Source organism: Carassius auratus, chromosome 30 (assembly GCF_003368295.1).
Source record: "Carassius auratus strain Wakin chromosome 30, ASM336829v1, whole genome shotgun sequence".
Classification (NCBI taxonomy): domain Eukaryota; kingdom Metazoa; phylum Chordata; class Actinopteri; order Cypriniformes; family Cyprinidae; genus Carassius; species Carassius auratus.
In genome coordinates this window covers 1,832,581-1,852,981 of record NC_039272.1, presented here as the reverse complement: position 1 = coordinate 1,852,981, position 20,401 = coordinate 1,832,581, and the positions used below count along the sequence as shown (strand labels likewise).

At 39.3% G+C, this 20,401-nt stretch overlaps 1 protein-coding gene across 3 annotated transcripts; it reads right to left on the bottom strand.

The window, feature by feature from the left end:
* Positions 1-317: 317 nt before the first annotated feature.
* Positions 318-20,069, bottom strand: nlgn3b (neuroligin 3b). 3 transcript variants are annotated; one of them, XM_026210676.1, is made up of 8 exons: positions 19,704-20,069; positions 14,436-15,135; positions 12,900-12,953; positions 12,030-12,185; positions 10,414-10,599; positions 5,847-5,971; positions 4,043-4,710; positions 318-2,821 (listed from the first exon to the last, which is right to left on the bottom strand). In XM_026210676.1, the coding sequence occupies exons 2-8, from the start codon at positions 14,899-14,901 to the stop codon at positions 1,942-1,944; spliced, it is 2,535 nt and encodes an 844-aa protein (XP_026066461.1). In that variant the 5' UTR covers positions 14,902-15,135; positions 19,704-20,069; the 3' UTR covers positions 318-1,941. The 3 variants fall into 3 exon arrangements, with proteins under 3 accessions (XP_026066461.1, XP_026066462.1, XP_026066463.1); XM_026210677.1 differs by lacking the exon at positions 19,704-20,069 and adding an exon at positions 18,561-19,338; XM_026210678.1 differs by lacking the exon at positions 19,704-20,069 and adding an exon at positions 18,185-18,534.
* Positions 20,070-20,401: the final 332 nt, after the last annotated feature.

Sequence of the window (20,401 nt, the reverse complement as noted above, 5' to 3'; positions counted from 1 at the left end):
TGTTACGGTGGAACCACTGATGGCAGGTGGACTATTCTGATGATGTCTTTCATACTTCTCTGGACCTTGAAAGTGTTATTTACTTGCCACTTAATGGGACAATGACAAGCCTCACAGTTTTAATCCAAAATATCTTAAATTGTGTTCCAAAGACGAACAAAGCTTTTACGGATTTGGAACCACATAGGAGTAAGTGATTAATGACAAAATGTTCATTTTGAGGTGGAGTATCCCTTTAAATGCAGCACGCATGAGATCATGTCCAAGACATCAGTCTGCAGACTCCAAATCAATCTTGATAAACGAGAAGCAGGGATTTTAGGCAAACTCAATATTTACTGCAAATTTGAGGCAGAAATGTACAGAGTATAAAATAACAGACTTCTCCAAGCCGTTGTCCTGACAGACCTGAGCACACAGGTCACCCTCATCATGCAGCAGAGACTCCAGGCTTCATTTGCCATCGTGTTTGCTCTTTAAAGTCCAGATGAACTCAAATGGAAGTGAATACTGCAAATTCTTTTTTATAAAGCTGTTGCACTTTCACACAAACAAGTTGCTGGTTACCAAGGAAACTGTATCGCAAAACTCATGGTGGGCTGGTTAGTATGGGCAACGTGGAGAATCGAAGCATCTGGCAGGATATGACCCCATGATTACACGAGCGTATGCCCTGTGCAAACTCTGTGCAGCTCCATAGTAAACACGATCTTTTAGAACGACCTTCAGAGAAGCGCTGTATTCAGTACAAATCACCACAATCATGTTTTATAGAAAAGATTAACATCGTAAATTCTCAGCAAAGCCTGTATGTCCTGTCACGGCGCGAGTGATGTAATATCACAGCATGAGTGATGTCATACTACTGCATGAGTGACGTCATACCACTGATAAATACAGAAAAAGAAACGCAATGCTTTCAAATCAACTTCACAAAACAAACTCAGATACAATACAGATTTCAAATGATCGAAACGCGTTTTTCACAAAATGATAACATTTAGCAAGACACAAATGATTTAAAGATGCTTCACTTGAAAAATTTTCACATCCGCTCTCTCGCGCTCATGAGTAATCGTCGCACGCATTCTGCTCTTTAAAATACTCAGTGTGATCCATTTGCGTAATCTACAACTAAATTAATAGATTATACCAAAATTAAAATGCACAACGTTCATAGATAGAGGGGGGCTCAAGAAAGACAGAAAGCAAGAGAGAAAAAGAGAGAGATGTGGTATAAAATAGTAAAGTTTTGTGTTTATAAAGAAAGAAAAAAATGGATTCAAAATCAATCGGACTTCAAATAATCTTCCTTGCTATGGATATAATCTGATTTTAAAAACGATTAGAAATATTATTTTTTTTCTGACACATTCAAAAAAGCTGTCTGTACATTGACGTTAATATATGTTATACTGTACAATAGCCATTAATATGTTTGTTATTACAGGTTATTATTATTACATATCTTAGAATAAGTGCTTGGTTGGTTCGTAATGGTGAACCACTGATGGGACTGCAGCGCCCCCTACTGTTCCTGCGGATCAAACCACCTGCGGGGTTTTTAAGAGTCTTTCTTCACCACCTAGAGGAGGCAGCGGTTCACAACTGCTCCGTTTTTCCATCTTATTCCACAGAGAAGTTTCTTAACTACTCATATAACGTGAAAGTTGACAAAAGTCAGACGCGTATGAAGCAGTGCGTTCATACTGAGCTGAACTCTTAATGTTAGTGTGCTGCGGTGACTCTTCCTTCTGGTTTATACTGATGGGCCATACTGATTCATTCTAGGTGATTGTGCTCATGTTATGAATTGGGTTCACCTGCTATTATACTTTTGAATACTGGTGAACAGTTTGCACCGGCTTGATCTGGTTTACAGTCATAAGGATTTGTTGGATGTGAGTGCTGCGTGTCAGCGTGTGGAGTTCCTGTTGCATGTTATACACGTGTTGTGGAGTGTGGGTGGGGCAGGGTGGTGGAGTTGTATCCATGCGTGAAAGTGTTGTAAGGGTGCATGCTGGGATACCCCATCAAAGAATTGGGTGACATGGTAATGGTGTTGGGCGTCATTGTAACACTATTGGGCGTCAAGGTGACCGTGTTGGGTGTCATAGTGCCGCTGTTCGGCGTCATTGCGACAGAACTGGGGGTCATGAGTGGGATGTCATCTGGCGAGCGGCGGAGCGTGAGGGCATAATCCCGCGGAGATGATGCAGGGGTCAGGCGGAGAGGGTTGCACAGGGACTCTTCCTCCTGGTTACCCCCTGAGATGGAGGTGGGCGTGTAGCTGAGGTCATTGGGCGGGGTCTGGCGCTGTGCGGGCTGAGGGGGCGTGTCCTGACGGCTCCGTTTGTCCTTGCGATAGTAGAGCGCAGCGAAGGCCAGGACGTTGAGAAAAAGAAGCGAAGCTCCGACGGCAATCGTGACGCTCAGCTCTGTGGAGTAATCGCGTGGGTTTGCGATGACCAGCGGCCCACTGCGTGCTGTGGACTGGGGGGTCTGTTTACCAGGGGTACGAGCCTTGTTGCCCCCCGGGCGAGGTGTGGCACTGTGGGAACTGTGTGTGGTCAGAAGAGGTGGGACCCGTGTGGTGGTGGATGTGTAGTGGAACATGTCATGCAGGTTGTACAGGTGAGGTACCAGATGCTTCCAGAAGGCCACTTTAGTAGCTCGATAATGATCCCGGACACGAGGCTTCAGCCCAATATGCAGATATAGCTGATCATGAGGACTGTACTTGGCCCATGTCACTTCTTCAAAACGGTTTGCCTTGGTGTGGATGAACTTAGTGTCCTGAGGAACTGGCTTGTTCGGATCCCTAAAAAACATTCAAATACACACACACACACACACACACACACACACACACACACACACACACACACACACACACAGCAACAACAATGACAAAAAAGTTCATTAATTATATCTGAACTATAGAAACAGTGTTACTTGTTTTGATAAATATTCCTTCATGCCATATTAATTATTTTTTATTCATTTTAGCTTTGACTGAAATGGCATTTAATTTAGTCAGCAAAATTAACATTTAAGCTGATGAAAGTGTATCAAACTGTAAAAGCAAACTTGGAAATAATTTTCAAACTTTTTGAAAAATGTACACTACTTTTCAAAAGGCTCAGTAAGATTTTTTAAAATAAATTAATTTATATATTAATCAGCAAGGATGCATGTAATTGATCAAAAGTTACAGTAAAGACATTTATGATGTTACAGAAGATTTATAATTCAAGAACAGTAAATGCTGTTCTGTTGAAATTTGTATTAATCAAAGTATCCTGGAAAAATCGATCATGATTTCCTCAGAAATATTAAGCACTGCAACTGTAATAATTAGAAATGTTTCTTGAGCAACAAAACTACATATAAGAATGATCGGAAGATTGGAATAATGGCAGATGGAACATCTAAATTTAAAGTAATAAATTACATTTTAAAACATTACAGTAGAGAACATTCAAATGTAATATTTCACATGAGTTTTACTGTACTTTTTGAAAGCTAAGATACTTATTTTTTTAACAGTATTATCAAAGATATAAAAGATTTATGAACAGAAAATCATTGTGAAAACCATCCCTTTTGTGAGCTAATGTAATAGCATGTATGTGTTTAAGCAGGTAACCTACAGGTGCACGGTTTATAATACCTCTTTATTTCCACCAGAGGGCACTGTTTCATTGAGTTAAATGTTGATGCCCTGATTTACATTGAAATATACTTGCTTCACTGCTCCTCCCACTATTTCTGTTATGCTCCCTGTGACCGACTTCAAGGTCACAGTGACTGTTCACTAATTTACCAGTCACACCTGTTTCATCATTATCTGGAGGCTGGGTAGGATGGGAGCTTCTTGTATTTAGACAAAATGCATTATTGTGTCATTAAATGCCATAATTAATTAAATAATATTTTAGTCCAGAATGGCACTGATAATGTTTTGTTTGTGTTGCTATTCTGCATATTGTTTTGCAAAAATCTATCGCTTGTGACGTTTATAGAGGGTGCTCTAATTTACCCGGTCTTTGCAAAGTTGGTCCAGTAGGTCATGACGACGGCACTCAGCATGATATCATTGCGGGAGAAGTTGCAGGGGAAGAGTTCTGTCGGACCAATAAGTGGAATGCCAAACACATAGGGCAGCTCATCGCCGTGTGCGGAGTCCGCCCATGGAGGCTTCATGGGGCTCTGGCAGTGATGGTAGAATGCATAGAAGAAGGTCGGAGAACCGTAACGTGCATGCAGGTCAGCCGTCACCACAGCTGGCTCCACCCACTGGTGATCCGTAAACATGGCCACGAGGGTTTTACGACGAGTTTCGGGATTGTCTCGATCAGCCCAGTCTGTATACATGAACTTTATGGTTTCTCTGAGAGTGTCCTTCCCTTCTGGATAACCGTAGAGACCGTCTACAAAATCGGATACCGTGAAGTCAAAATCCGAGCCAGAAACTCCACCCTCTTCTGGTTCCACCACGCCCTCTACAAAGCGGAATCCCTCCCCCTGGTTAACGCCCAACATGATGTCATAGTTAAGGAACTCGCCCTGTTCCATGAGCACTTCGGGGTCATCTGGGATGAGGTCACCATCGATGACAGGGCCAAAGGCCACATGGAAGCGGGCAGGCTGAATTTCCTGCTCCACCAGCTCCCTGTAGCTACGCTTCTGCATGCAGAGGACCAGATCCTGCATAACACACACACATGCAGCTGTTAGATCTGCCTCCATGCCTACACTGGTAAAAACTGCTTGTCATAGATAAGGTAGACTCTAAAATGTAATTAAAAAATAAATTATTTTTTATTAACCAAAACACTGGGAACCAAAAACAATGTCTTAAACTTATCCTAGAGGGTGTGAGAAATTAAAAATGAATCTGTTCTAGTATTCTGGGTTTGTGACTTTGTATTTAGTTTATATACTTCCATTCATATCTTTGCAAACAGAGGAGAAGCAAAACACAGGGATATGCAGATAAGTTTTGCATTCGGCTTCATACGAAAGTTTAAGTTTTGTGTCTCTGGCCTGCGAGAAAATTTCACCAATTGAAGATTTAAATGTCAAAGACTGATTTTTTTAATAGACCAATGTTTTTATTTAGCAAGGATGCTTTATATTTATGAAAAAAAAATAACAACAGAGAAGACATTTATAATGTTTCAAAATACTATTTTATATATCTTTTAATTTTTTATTTCATCTAAGAATCCTTATTGAAAATATGGTTTATCATAGGAATAAATTACATTTTAAAATATATTAAAATGGACAAAGCTTATTTTAAAATGTAATATGACACAATTACTTATGTTTTGATCAAATAAAGCATAAGAGACTTCTTTCAAAAACATCTTAAACACCCCAAAAATCCTGAACAGTATTTTTTTTTTCTCATTTTAAGTGTATTAATTTATTGTAATTTGTGATCCAGTTTGTTGAAATGTCAGAAGCAATTTCAAATACTCTACATAGTCTAGTCTAGTCTTCCTCAAATCTTGCTCTGGAGGTCCAATGCACTGCAGTGTTTAGCTCCAACCCTGATCAACCTCACCTGTCTGGGATTTTCTAATGATCCCAAAGACATTCATTGGCACTGATTAGCATGCTCAGGTGTGTTTGATTAGGGTTAGAGCTAAACTCTGCAGGAAAGTGGATCTCGAGGTCCAGATTTGAGGAGCCCTGGTCTAGTGTCACACAACTGTATGGTGTGTTATGGCTTTTATGCGCATCTTACATGACAAGGTTATACACAAAATACCCACAACTGCATTGTCTCTTTATAATAACTCACAATACTCATAAAAATCCAAGAAACATCTTACTTGTGTGTCAAGGACATTACAGCCAACACGCTCTGCAAGGAGACGTGTGTATTTCACAGGCTGATAGTTCACTGACCAACTGGACAGTGCTGAGCCACTCTGAATGATTGCTCTGTGAAACAAACCTAGAGAGAACACAGAGTGTCAGAAGAAAATAAGACAGGAAATGCCATGCCAATATTCCAGATTAGCAATTATATTAGTATTGTATCCTCAAAGGGCAGAGTTGCAGTATCTTCACCTGTCATGAAAGAAGGGTTCATCCACATCCTGGGCTTTCTAAGAGACTCACTAATGTCTTCTCTATGTAACCCTCACAAACTTCAGCCAAATTGTTATATATTTCTCATCCACTCCACTGTCAATTTTTAAATGAGATGCTTTTAAGATGCTGGACGGATCATTTCTTACATCTGAAGAAACTATCTGTTAGGTTCAATGTTAGAAATAAACTTTCTTTTATTAAGGGACACTTGAAACTCAAGTGGCATCTTTCCTTTTATGCCGGAATTTTTTCCTTTCCATGTAAGAAATGCTTCAGCTATATCCATTATGGCTACTGATTAATTTTGTCTAAGAAAAACTTGATATTTAATTAACAGTTTTGTATTCGGTTTGATAATATAAGATCAGTGGGCTTGAGCTTCAACCCACGATATTCAACTCCCATCTGGTCGGTGCAGAGCATTTTTCTTTATCATTTAATACTTCACATTAAACTATCACCCCTGAGGCATTGAATACAGATATCTGACAGCGACGGTGTCTACTGAGACACTAATCCCAAACTTGATAGGCCTAGAATACAATATCCTGAACACCAATATCATCACATGTTCTCCGCAAAGCACGAATCATGAGTCATCACCATTATGGCCTTGAGCAAGACACTTCTACACACAGATTGCTCCAGAAGGGCCGTTGCTGTAGTGAACTCATGTCATGACTCTATGGTGGCATTGAATGAAAGTTGTGTAGACAAGTTCCACAAACCCTGATCATCGGATTAAAGTGCATCTATTATGCAAAATTTACTTTTACAGCATTTAAAAGCAGCATTCATGTAAGAAATGTCTTCTTATTAAAGCTATAGAAGTTATTTGCTCAGAAAAGCGTGTATCAAAAGTTTAAATTGATGTTGTTACTGATATTGTTTAAAATGCATGATTTCAGTGTGATAAACATGCTAATCAAAACCAAACACATGTTTTTAGCAGAGTATCTGAGTTACCAGCTGCAAAGGCAGCCCTATTCTTGAAGACTGGGCGGGAAGCAGCAGCTCATTTGCATTTAAAGTGACATGCACAAAAACAACCTGTTTCTGTTTCCACTCAAAAGAAGCATTTTTAAAACAATATAATAAATGATCTGTGGGGTATTTTGAGCTGAAAATTCACAGACACATTCTGGGGACACCTGAGACTTATTACATCTTGTAATAAGGGGCATAATAAGTGACCTTTAAAGCATTTCAGTTCTATTCAGTTCCACTATATAATTTCTGTCAAGACAACCCTTTTATAACCAGCACATGCATCTCTGACTCATGCAAATTACTCTACAAGGAAACAGTGGAGAAACAACTTCTACATCCTACTGGGATTCCCTACTGGGTGTAAAACATGCCCACCACCCACCAGATGGGAGCTACATTTTTCATGAATTTCAGAGTTAATACAAAATAATAATTTCAAACTAAATACAAAAAGTAAGGAGTTTTCCTCTTTTTTTTTCCCCATTGACCCAAATATGAATATATATATATATATATATATATATATATATATATATATATATATATATATATATATATATATATATATATATATATATATATATTAGGGGTGTAACGATACGCGTATTCGTATTGAACCGTTCGGTACGACGCTTTCGGTTCGGTACGCGGTACGCATTATGTATACCGAACGGTTCGTTGGAGTAATTAATTATATTTGAAAAAAAAAAAAAGAGAGAGAAAGAAATATAATGATATGCGTTCAACAAGGTAGCCCAATAACCCAAACAACGTAACAGGCAACGCCCCTGACACTCCCGAAGAAGAAAAAAACACCATCTTATATGTTTATGTTAGGCTACTCAGCAGGCGCTCGCTCACTCAGTACACGCTGAAGGCTCGTTGCAAAATAGCCAATGCGTTGAACAGACTAGAAATGAGAAGATCCTCCAATAACCAACAGGTCTGGTGTTTGGGTGCACTTTGGATTCCCTTTAAGCTATAATGGTGATGGCAAGAGAGTGGTGGATAAAAAAACAACGGTATGTCGCATCTGCAACATGACAGGGTACACCAGCGGGATTACAAAAAAAAAAAAAAAAAAAAACCAGCGGGAATATCTGGGATATATGCGTCAGTACTATCTGGGAAAAGACGAAAAAAAGGAGAAACATGCACGCAGCAAACTATCCCTGCAGCATTTAGACACTATAGCTTACAGGGAATCCAACCCAAACACCAGACCTGTTGGTTATTTTAGGATCTTATATTTCTGGTCTGTTAAATGCATTAGACATTTTGCAACGAGCCTTCAGCGCGTGCTGAGTGAGCGAGCGCCTTAGGGGCCGTTCACATATCGTGCCTAAAAACGCATGGAAAACGCTAAGCGCGTCTTTGTCCTCCTTTCCAAAGCGCTCGGGCAGAAGCGCTCATGAGGCGTCTGTCTTTGCTAAGCAACAATGACGTGCTCTCTCCATGAGACGCGGAAATTTCAGCGAAGGATAAATGGATTTGCAGCTCTAAAAATCGCTTGCAGTAGCTCTGCTACTGAATTTATTTCAAAATTGCAATCCATATACAACTATGATCAGCTGTTCCTTCATCTTGGCTGAGCTCTCAACGTTGTTACGGGAAAGGATGAAGCTGATTGGTTGGTTCTTGTCACATGACCCGCGGTGCGCTTGCGGCATTCTGAAAAGTTGAGATGTTTTTACATTTTGCTGTATCTAAAACGTATCGAACCGAACCGAACCGAACCGTGACATCAGTGTATCGTATCGAACCGAACCGTGAATTTTGTGAACCGTTACACCCCTAATATATATATATATATATATATATATATATATATATATATATATATATATATAAAATCTTTGCACATTTGAAACTGAATTTCCTCTATTGCTGTCATGTAGAAAACACTGTTTTATTAAGTGCAATGTTCCGTCGTACAGAATGAAACAGAATCCACATCAATATGCAGATTTATCCTTGTCTGCAGAAGAGCTTTTCTAGTGAACAGTAAAATTGATTTTTAATTGTTTCAAGTCATACTGTGTATTTCACTCCCCCTGGAACAGTGAGAATAATTTTAAGAGAGCTTAAATCCTAATGACTCAGTATCAGCTTATTTCAGAAACCACAGAAAGCACAGCTAAAAAGATGAGGAGGGGAAATAGAACTCTGAGGCTCGAGGAAGAGGATGTAGCTTGAGTCCAATCATTTTGAACATCTATATAAATGATACAACAACAGTGGCAGTGCAGTCCACCACCCCTGACCTCACTCTATACACACTGAAATCAACCGGCTGCTCAAAGGGTATGACCTGGTTATGTGGTCCACACAAAAAGGAATGTAGCGGAGATGCTCCCTGCTGGAGCGGTCATGGCAAAAATAAAAAAAAACAGGTTTTCTGGGAAATGAATAGCAGTTGTGGTGACGGTAAAATACACAACCACCTAGTATCTTACTATTTAAATAAATGCACCTGGGTTTTATTCAGGGTGTAAATGCATTCGGTTAGAAAGAGCTATAAAATTATATGGCATGCACAAAATCACAGGTTTTCTAAAATATATGTACCAGCTAATGCATGGATAAAATGGATCATCTGTTCATAAAACTATCACATGGCTATGAAATAGAGGGACCAGCTGCAAATTTAAAAAACTGACATAAAGAGGGAGAAACACAAAACAGTGAGACAAAGGGAAAGAGATGTTATCAATACTGTATGGTGAAACAAAACGATGATGTAGGATCAATATCCCTGCAGGTGTGTGTGATTGGCTCTGATCTCTTTGAAACACACTTTGCACACACGCCTTGCAGTGACAGACACACCTACACACACTCGAGGCCCACAACAGAGGGATAAGGCTGATGAGGCAAGAGACGAGTTACCATGGTTACAGCAGAGATTACCGTGGTAACGGAAACTGGAATGTGACAGTGGTCATGGTTGCAGAGGCAGCTGTCTCAGCAGTTACACACTGCAAAAATACACTGTACGTGCCTTACAGAGACACACCTTTAATTGACTACCATAAAGCGTTACATAGGGTATAATTAAATAAGAGCAATTACAGAGAATTACTTAATTACCAGCGAGTAGGACATTGTTTTTTTTTTTTTCAAAACAATTCATTCATTATGTACGCATAATTAATATTTTCAGTATGGTTTTATCAAAGTGCGCTCAATGTCACGTCCCTCTTTTTCAACACATTTCATGATCTGAATATAAATGCTCGGAACAGCACTGAAGAGGACATCACTGCGTCTGTGACGTCACATGTTTATATGGTGAATTGTGTGATCGCTAACCTTCAGAATGGTGTGAAAGAGTGAGCAAACTGACGCAGGATGCTCCGATTCCTGAGCCAAACACTGTCACGCGGCCAGGATCACCGCCGAAATAGCCAATATTCTTGTTGATCCAGCGGAGAGCTTGAATCTGATCCAAGAGACCATAATTCCCTTTAGCGGCCTGGTCACCTGTGCTTAAAAACCCTGAGAGAAAGACACAGGACGGAAGATTTTACAAAACTGTTCTGACGATTCATCAATGATCTTGAGAGTGAAACTATCAAGAACATCTCGGATTTAGACAGCTGGAAATAGAAAGAATTTACTGCAGTTCAAAGAAACAGAACCACTCTTGAGACTCTGGGTATCATTTTTAATTTTTTTTGTAATGATACATAATAAATCATTGAACCTGAAGTAAATATGGCCTCACAAGTTCATGAAAATGGCTTTAATTCTCAGGAAAATACTGTAGTTGCAAGGGGGTTTATATCAAAAGAAAGCTTCTCATTACAAATTCTCATTTATTCAGTGCCAGTTGTTCAGTTATTGTATGTAGTGCACATATAGGGCAGATCGGTTCTGGGTGTAACCATGTTAACTGCTGTATTTCTGCTGTTCTATTAACGCCACCTAATGTCAGAGAATAAACTTGCACTTTTATTCAGCTCGTCTGCTGAATTTGTTCAGATGAATGTGGAAATCAGACCAAATTCTACACAGGAAACATGTAGTGTTTATCTTGCTCCTCTTCTGTGTACCAAATTGACAATGCTGCTATAACATAAGGGGGGGGGGTGATTTGAATGAATTGCAGGGGCCTACATAACTTGCATAGAAAGGTTATAGGGCTGATTGGCTCTGTGAAGGTTTGACATGCACCAGCCGAGGCTAATTGGGCCATGCTACCAATCTAAAACAAGACAAACCAAAAGTAGTCACCTGTAAAATTTAGGACATATTTGTGCAAGAGGTACAAAAAAGCTTTGACAAGTTTATATTATATATTTACAGGAAAGACAGGCGCTGGGATAACCAGTTTTGAGTTCTTCAAAAATACAATACATTTATTTCATTCAGTGGTTAGATTGCAACTGACAAGCCATCAGTGATGGTACACATAAGGTGATGCAGCTTGTTCACCATCAGAGATGATTGTTGTTTTATAGGGTTCAGCTTTTCTGTTTTATCAGAGCATTTTCCGGAGCTTCTTCATCTCCTAAAGATGGAAGAATTCCTCAATTTCTCTCTCTTTCTTTCATCATAGGTGATTTTGTCTGATAACACTCAAGTAGGATCGCTGAGTTGTTTTGATGCTGTAGTCTCCGAGATTAAACAGAATCAGAGCTCTTTAAGAAAAGCAGCACACTAACAGCACTCTCTCTGAAATGTGGATGTAATGGACAGATCTGCTCCCCAAAGCATTTATAAAACATTACTGAGGTCTTCTAAAGACTTGGTTGCTTTTATAATGGCTGACATGTTGCATTTGGAGTCACATGAACTTTGCTTGCAAGTTGATCTTTCCTCAAAAACAGAAAACTGATGTACTTGTTAATATTCATAAATCTCTTATTTTTAAGCTTGATAAACTAAACTTCATTGTAGGAAAACCTTGCCCTTATGGTACGTACCTAATATCCCCACCCTGTAGTTGAGGGTTATGACGATGACATTGCCGTAGCTAGCCAGCACACTACCATCCATAATGTTCCCCGTGCCCTCCATGTACGAGCCACCATGAATAAACAGCATCACAGGACGTGGGTCATCTCGAGAATCCCTTAGCCCTGCGTTCACACACACACATACATAAGTGCACAAAAAACATGAGGCTCTCTGCGTTCTGAAGTGTTTTTCACAGCTGTTCAAAATCTCCACAGAGACCTTCTGCACCACTGACAGACTTCAGCTTTAAATAATCTATTTAACTCCTCATTATTCAGAACACAAGTGACTAAAAATAACAACGTAACCAGCCAAGAACTGCCTCCGAGACTTCCTTTAAATTACTCAATTTCTCTGAGTTTCATTTATTATGATGATTATAGTCATCTCATGGTGAAGTGTTGTCTTCAAATGCAACGTTCATAAATAACAGTGTAGGCAAGTGAATAATGTCTTTTCATCAGATGGATTCGCAAATGATTATAAGCTTGAATTACTACTTAAACTTTAAAAAGAAAAAGCATCTTAATGTAGTAATGGGACTGCAATTGAAATACTATGTATACAGTACATAAAATAACTTTTCATTTACAGTAGTAGTGGTTGATAATATGGGCATTTTATCACACTGACGCTGATATTTATAAATCCATCCAAAACCACCAGATGCCATGCAAACATGCTGGACCACCTTATAAAATCATCCGGAAAATGATGCAACCTTGTGTAAATCATCCAGATTATTCTCTCTTGCATTAACCACGACGGAATAAAAAATGAATAGGAAAAACATTAAAAATGAATTCATCTGAAAGAATGATGAAAACAGGACATACCATCATCCTCTGAGCGCTCTGTGTCAGCTGACATGTCACCCGTTCTCTTTGTACCTAGAGAGAGAGTGATGATAAATGAGAAGAGCAGAAAGTAGACCGCAGAGAAACATGTGGGTGTGTTTGTGTGTGTTGGGGATTGTGCATAAGTGCGGTATATATAAAAGCTCAGTGGACTCCTCTCTAAATTACTGTGTGATACCAACAGGGGTTCACTTTCCCACTCCGAACCCTGCAATAATAAAGCTTTCAGCATTTTACCAGGAGCAATTCACTATTTCCTTTAAATGAGGCCAAAACGTTGAGTGCTCTCAACGTTCACTCCAGTGGACACAGATGCAGATGGCAAGGAAAGCACACAGTTGAATCTGGCCATGGGCACTGAACTTGACTTCAGAGAAGCTTCTGATGTTGCTTAGAAATGCTGAGAAACACGGGAACTGAGAGGATGTGCGGGGGACTGTAGTTCACAGAGCTCCAGTTTTATTTTTGACATCCAACGTTACAAACAAAATTCTGTCTTTGTGCATTATGTGTGTTGCAGTAGATTTTAAACTGAAGCTTGCCAAGATTCAGACTACTACTGATCTATAGTAGGCAAACTAGCGTCAAGCTACACTACCTTTTTTTTTTTTTTTTAAAGAAATGAATACTTCTATTCATCAAATATGCATTAAATTATCAAAAGTGACAGTAAAGACTTGCAGTGTTACAAAAGGTGTATTTAAAATAAATAAAAGTTCTTGAACTGTATATTTATAAAAAATCTTAATAATTAAATAAAATGATCAAGGTTTCCACAAAAATAGTAACAATTTTTTTTAACATTGATAATAGCCCAAAATATTTCTTGAGCACCAAATAAGCCCATCAGAATGTTTTTCAAGATGAAATGCATTGCTGTCAAAGGAAAATATTATTGTTTTAAATTGTGCACTGGTTATAACATGAACATTTTTAACAAAGTTTAACAATTAATAAAGGGTAAATGCTGTAAGAATATGTGGAGCATTGCTAGTTCATGCATTTGTTATGCATATGCATTTAATGGCTGCCCACTGCTCCGGGTGTGTGTTCACAGTGTGTGTTCAGCGCTGTGTGTGTGCACTTTGGATGGGTCGAATTCCGAGTATGGATCACCATACTTGGCTGTATGTCACGTTACTTTCACTTTCATAACAAATGAGACCTTATTGTAGCATTACCCAAGTTACTAACAAAAGTAACTAACAAAACATTTTTTTTATAAATATTGTGTAATAAAAATATCTAAAATTCAACAAAGGAATTGAATTGGTGATCTGTTCAGTTAAATGGCCTGTCTGAATGAACAGATTGCCTCAAAAGAATATTGCAATAAACAAACAGAATATTTTAAAACAATTTAAGTATTATTAAAATAGAAAAAAATAGCTCCTTACAAAAAACCCTTCGCATATTTACAGTAAGACACCATTGGAGTAACCAAGAACCAAAACCAGTTGTGTTCTGTATATGAATGAAGGAATGTGTGTGTGTGCATTTTGCATGTGTACTCACCGCTTTGTGTGGGTACATATATATTAAGGTACAGGCAGTCCTCACTCTGCTCCTGCAGGTATGTAGCGACTGTGTCAAGGTTGTAAGTGGCCCAGACAGGCATCATGATGTCGGGCACTGCATTACGAACGGTCTGTGGGCAGACAGGAGGGAAGCGGGTGGCGTTCCGTACGCCGGACCAGGCCGACGGAGCGTCGGGTGGCATAAATCGCTTCTCTCCTACAGGTGGGGCAGCGTAAGGCACACCCAGGTACTGATCCACAGGTCCCAGACCCTCCGTAGCCACAGCCACCCGCATCCCCCTTAGTCTGCCAAGTGCTGTGTTTACTGTGGGCTGGTAGGTCAGTGCTGTCGCCATGGAGACTGACCACATCAACCAAACAAGAAGCCAACACAGTGCAAAGTTCAGAGGTCGGCAGAGCAGGTGGGAAAGCGGCAGATAAGTTGCTGACTGTGCGTGCCACATGGTCCCTCTTAACAGCACACACGTTCACACTGATAAATCTCTGTCTGCAGCTCAGTGATGCTCTCTGCTTTGACACAATCACTCTCTAGTGCTCAAAAACAAACATGCGTATTAGGCAGATCCAGTGGGCATCTCCATAGCCAGGTGTGCACCACCAAGTGCTCCATATCGGTTGATGATTTCAGCAGGTGAAGCTGTTCATTTTTCCAGTATGCAGATCCTTTCAGCAAAAACCTGAAATGCACAGAAACACGATGTAAGAGCCAGAAACTCTCAACACCAGACACATATACACATTTTGATCAGAATATGAATATGAATATTAATAATCCCTCAGAAAACAAATTATATAGTTGCCCGAAAAAGAGAGACCTAATGTCAAACTTAAAATGCACGAATGACATACAGTAGCATTAGATAAATGAATATCAGTCCAAGTGGCATTCATTTTAAGGAAAGGCAACGCAAGCATACAGAGAAGTTTCAGTGAACTTTATAATGCAAAACCATGTAAACAAAACAAACATTATAAAACAATATGTATCATGTTCAAAATTTATTTAGGATTTCTGGTTGTCAAACATCAGTGGAACCAGCACTTTCTCAAGGCAATTTGTAACTATTTTACATAACATATGCTTTCATACATTCGCATTGTACAAATTCAACATCGCCACCTTGTAAATTTATGCATGAGATTGGGTTTGTGGAACATAATCATAGTTATTATGATAAACGACAGCTGAGTGAATGTGAGGGAAACTGACTCCATATAGAGTTTCTACAAAAATGTAACTTGTGTTGTTTCCAAAAATATTAAAAAAAATTCAAGAAAGGCAAACCTTTTTAGAAAGCATTTTGAAGGAAATTATTACTTTTATTCAAAAAAAAAAATGTTTTTTTTACAGAATATGTTTGCAACATGTATGATACAAATTATTTCTATTTCAAATAAAATGATGAATGTTTGCAACATTTATGATACAAAGATTTTTATTTCAAATAAAATGCTGTTCTTTTGAATCTTTCAATTCATCTTCCTGAAAAATACTGGAATAAAATATTTTTGTACAAAAATATTAAACCATAAGGATTTTTTTGACATTGATAATAACAAGAAGCTATAATAAGATTAATATAAACTATAAATATTAATTTATTAATATAAACTATAATAAGATATACAAAACAGTTATTTAAACAGTTAAATAATATTAAGGTAAAAATAAGATATTATATTGCATGTCTGTCTTACATGTTAATAAGATAAGATATTACATATAATAAAATAAAATATGACAAGTTTTACATTATATTTGATGAAACATAAGAGACAAAAACGTTACCAACCCCAAACTTTTGAACATTACTGTTTACATGAACTCGTTTGGGAGAGGAAGCAAGCAGGGACACTTAATTACAGACACACGCACACAGTTTGCGCTTCATATCTCATTCACACATGCACTAAATGACATGTAGAGACTCTTTAACCCTGCACCCTTGCTCAGCTCGAGCTCTGTGGGTTCAGTCTCATGAGGGATCAGACATGGACGGCAGGTGGATCCCATGTCTTCTGAGGGGAGGAGCTTAAGTCTTATAGTGCAGTGCTTGTGTTCAGAATGCATGTTGTGTGAGTGGATCAATATTCAACGCTTCAGCCACAAACACGCAGAGCAGTTGCTTTATCTGAAATCAATGTGCGTGCATGACGCTGTGGGATGGCAGCAAGTAGAGTCGATGAGCTGAAACCCACAGCATTCATTAACCTGCACTGCAGTGATGAGGACCAACCACAAAACACCATTTCACATCTAAAACCTTTTTTAAAAACTGGCCAAAGATCAGATCTTAGGTCTGACAGTCTAAACTGATGGACAACTGTATCATTTAGAGGGCTCAAATTATGAAATCTCATGAACATTTAATAAAAATTATATGAAATCAAATCAATATGTAATAAAAAATCTGACGGTTAAAGATAAAACAGAATTGTGCCCTGCGTAATTGCGCTTTCTCTTCATCCAGGGCAGTTACCATGTCTCGGACTGAAACTTTAAATTTGTTAGCTGAAGACATCTCGCATTGGCCAGACTGGAGTGAAGTCATGTATGAAGAAAAGGATCATTTTATGCAAAGTATTTCATAGGCCACTAATTCAGAAGTTAAATGAAAAATATACCATGTATGAAACATGGCCACAGTGTTAATTTCATTAATTATTATTTAACATTTTATCAATAAATGTATCATTCTGTTCTGCTGATACTTAAGCCGTAATATAAGGCTTTGACAGAAATACACAACCATTTACATGCAACCATTTACAGCCTGAGATGTAAACAAATTAAATTATCCAATCAAGGTTTAAGAATTCTGTATCAGATATTTTATCTCAGAGACATTAAATAAAATTATCTAAATATTATATATTATATATTTTATATAAACCCTACAAAATACACTCTAGGAACATTAAATACAGTGTTCTTAAAACAAATGCATTAAATGCTTCAAAGCACTATGCAATGCAAAAGCATTAACAACTTCGAGCACAAAACCTAAATACTGCCTGCCTGGCACTCTCAGAGGTGTGAAATGACTTTCGTACACAGTGCTGTATAATGCTGGAGTGTTCAGCAGGTGCTAGCTCATATGACCTATTTAATGTGATTGCCTTTCTGGTAAATTCATCTCTAGAACTGCAAATAATACAAAACACAAAATAAAAAAATCCAATGCAAAATGGGATATAAACTAACTGAACAAAACCTAACCAAACCCAGCTGCCATGCAGATTCCATCTGCGTTATTATGCCCAGACCCCACAAAAAAGCAACCTACAGGGTAAAATAATTACCTGTAATAACTACAATCATTCATTGTGCAATTCACTGGGTAATTTCCATTATGCAATACATTTTAAACTCTGGAAAGTATTTTGAATTAACGTACACCAGTCCTTCAGAAATAAACGCTGGTCAAGCTTAGGCATTAAAACCACATATTTCAAATTGACTAATTAATTACACAATAACAAGAATAATTTTAACATGATGTTTCTTAGTGGATAGAAATAAGCCTACATTTTTCCATCTTTAACAATGCTTAACAAATTAAGTCATCCGATATATTAATACATATATTACGGCGTGAAATGCAATGTAGCATGGACCAGCCCTTTAGTTATTTTACGGATCTTTTACTTTGTGTTCATTCTTGTCGCTGTCCGTGGTGCTGAAGAGAACCGCTACCTGTAGAATATCAGCATATACAAACAAACCTTCTCCTGCATTCCGGTTATTGATTTTTAGCATTGGGTTCCTCCATCCCTCTAATGTGGGTCAGTTAATCTGAATCACGCAGGCCCATCGAGAGAATACTGGGAGTCCGATTATTCCAGTGCCCATTTTCCAGCGCGCCTGAATCAGGTCAGCCGTACAGGCTAGTGATGCGTTTTAAGATTGGGGTTCCTGATACTTATCCCACATCTATTCTAGAAATTAAACGACAAAGTCAGCTTTCATTGAATTGAACCAGTTAAACTGCTGCTGTTGCCTTCTCGGGTTTAATGATACAGGGTATAGGCTACCGTTTCTTTTCTGCATTCACTAGAAACGGGGTGAGCATGTATATGCGTGTGTGTTCCCCGGACTCACGGCAGGGTCGGTGAAAGAGACTACCATACGAGAGATGAATACCAATAGTCTTGTCCCTCCTCCGCCTCCTCCTCCTCCGTAGCTCCGACTGAACGGTGCAGTGGCGGGATGGCGCGCAGATAATAAACTATGCGGGGGCATTTCATTACGAAAACACTTGCGAGGCTCAATATTCACTTCGCATACGATAACAAATAGCTCTTGGAAATGTACCCGGGGTGTCACGACCATTCCCTCGAAACGGCTAATAACAGTGTTTTGCATAAACGTACAGTATAATGCCTTTTGACACGCGCAATCACTCACTAACTGAGAAAAAACAGATCGGTAAAATCACCATGACAACTTGGACTCGGCAAGGGTCTCGCTTCTTCGGCCTCGATGCTGATCTCTGACCGGCGTGCGCTGCCGTTACCTTTCCAACAGGTGACGAACTGCTGCTTTAATTCACGCGCGCATCGGCCGTGATTATTAATATTATATCAGCGTGCATTGAGCACGAAGAGAACGACTCGACCCCCGAGTGTACCTCTCGCAGACGGGCCTGTAGAACCGCTAAACAACGCTGCTGCTGGAGAGGTGTTTTCAAACAGATGCGAATAAGTTGATGTAGTCTAGCATAGAGCAGAATTACAAAGCCGACTGTTTACGGCCATCTAATGACTATGATTAACGAGATCCCACAGTCCAGACGCAGCAGCAAACCGTGGCTTTGAGGTTATTCGAATGATAATTCTCTTCCTCTCTCTCTCTCTCTCTCTCTCTCTGCTCACCCGCTTAAGATTGCGAGTTTTCACGATGCAGACGAGAGAACGAAAACGGCGTTAAATTTACATCAGAAAAAAAAGATGGAATATGTAAATATTTCCCTTTCAAACCCTCATCCTTTTATCATATCTTCTTCCCATATACAAGCAATGCGGCGCATTAGACCAGCGTTCATTGTTCAATCAGAAACCGCGTACACTCGAACACGATCCAATTTACGCTATTTTCATAACTATCCCCATTTTCTTTATTATTATTCACCAGCATCAGAGAATTGCTCTTATTACTCGGGATTGTTCGTTTTCCCCGCTGCCTGATATTGAGAAGCGACGGCGCGCATCAGATCAGCCATAAATAAGACCATTTTGGGCTCACCTGCCGCTTCGCTCAGCCAGTATCGCATCCGAGTTTGCGCTGTAATAATCTGATATCTCATAGTTCCCACCATCCAACATACCCCCCTTTTTTCCCCGTCGAGCCGCGTGAACGGCGCTCGGCTCTCCTTGCGTTTTTCTTATTTTCAATTAACGTCAATCTCCCCGGGTCTATTTTAAGCGCGCGCACTGTGCGCGGTCGCGGACGCAAGGTCAGGAGCGCCCACTGCCACGCGCGTTTCCAGGCAACCGGAGGGACACGAGCGAGCTTACAAACCGGCAGCACAACAAAATAAATTAGCAAACAAACACGGCGGATATAGACAGCAAAAGCTCGTCTCATCCAAACCAGACAGGCAGTGTATATATTAAAAGACGACTGAGTCATGGGGAAATGAGCGCGTTGTGGCATTGGAGGGGTGTGGCGGGTCCATCTCCATTTATTATCCGAATAAAAATCGTATGGTCAGTTTGCATAACTGCTGCAATGAGCATCAAGCCAGACACTGGACTGTGCTTTCAAGGTTTGCGTTTGTGCATGTGGTGTTTTTATACAGTCCAAACAAACACCCCATAATCTACAGTTGCTCAAATGTTAAAAAGTAGCAATTTAGCAGGCGCTTTTATCCAAAGTACTATAGACCCAGTCCTTCTGAAGGTTTCCAGGGACCAATGATGATTCTATGGATCGAAACAGCA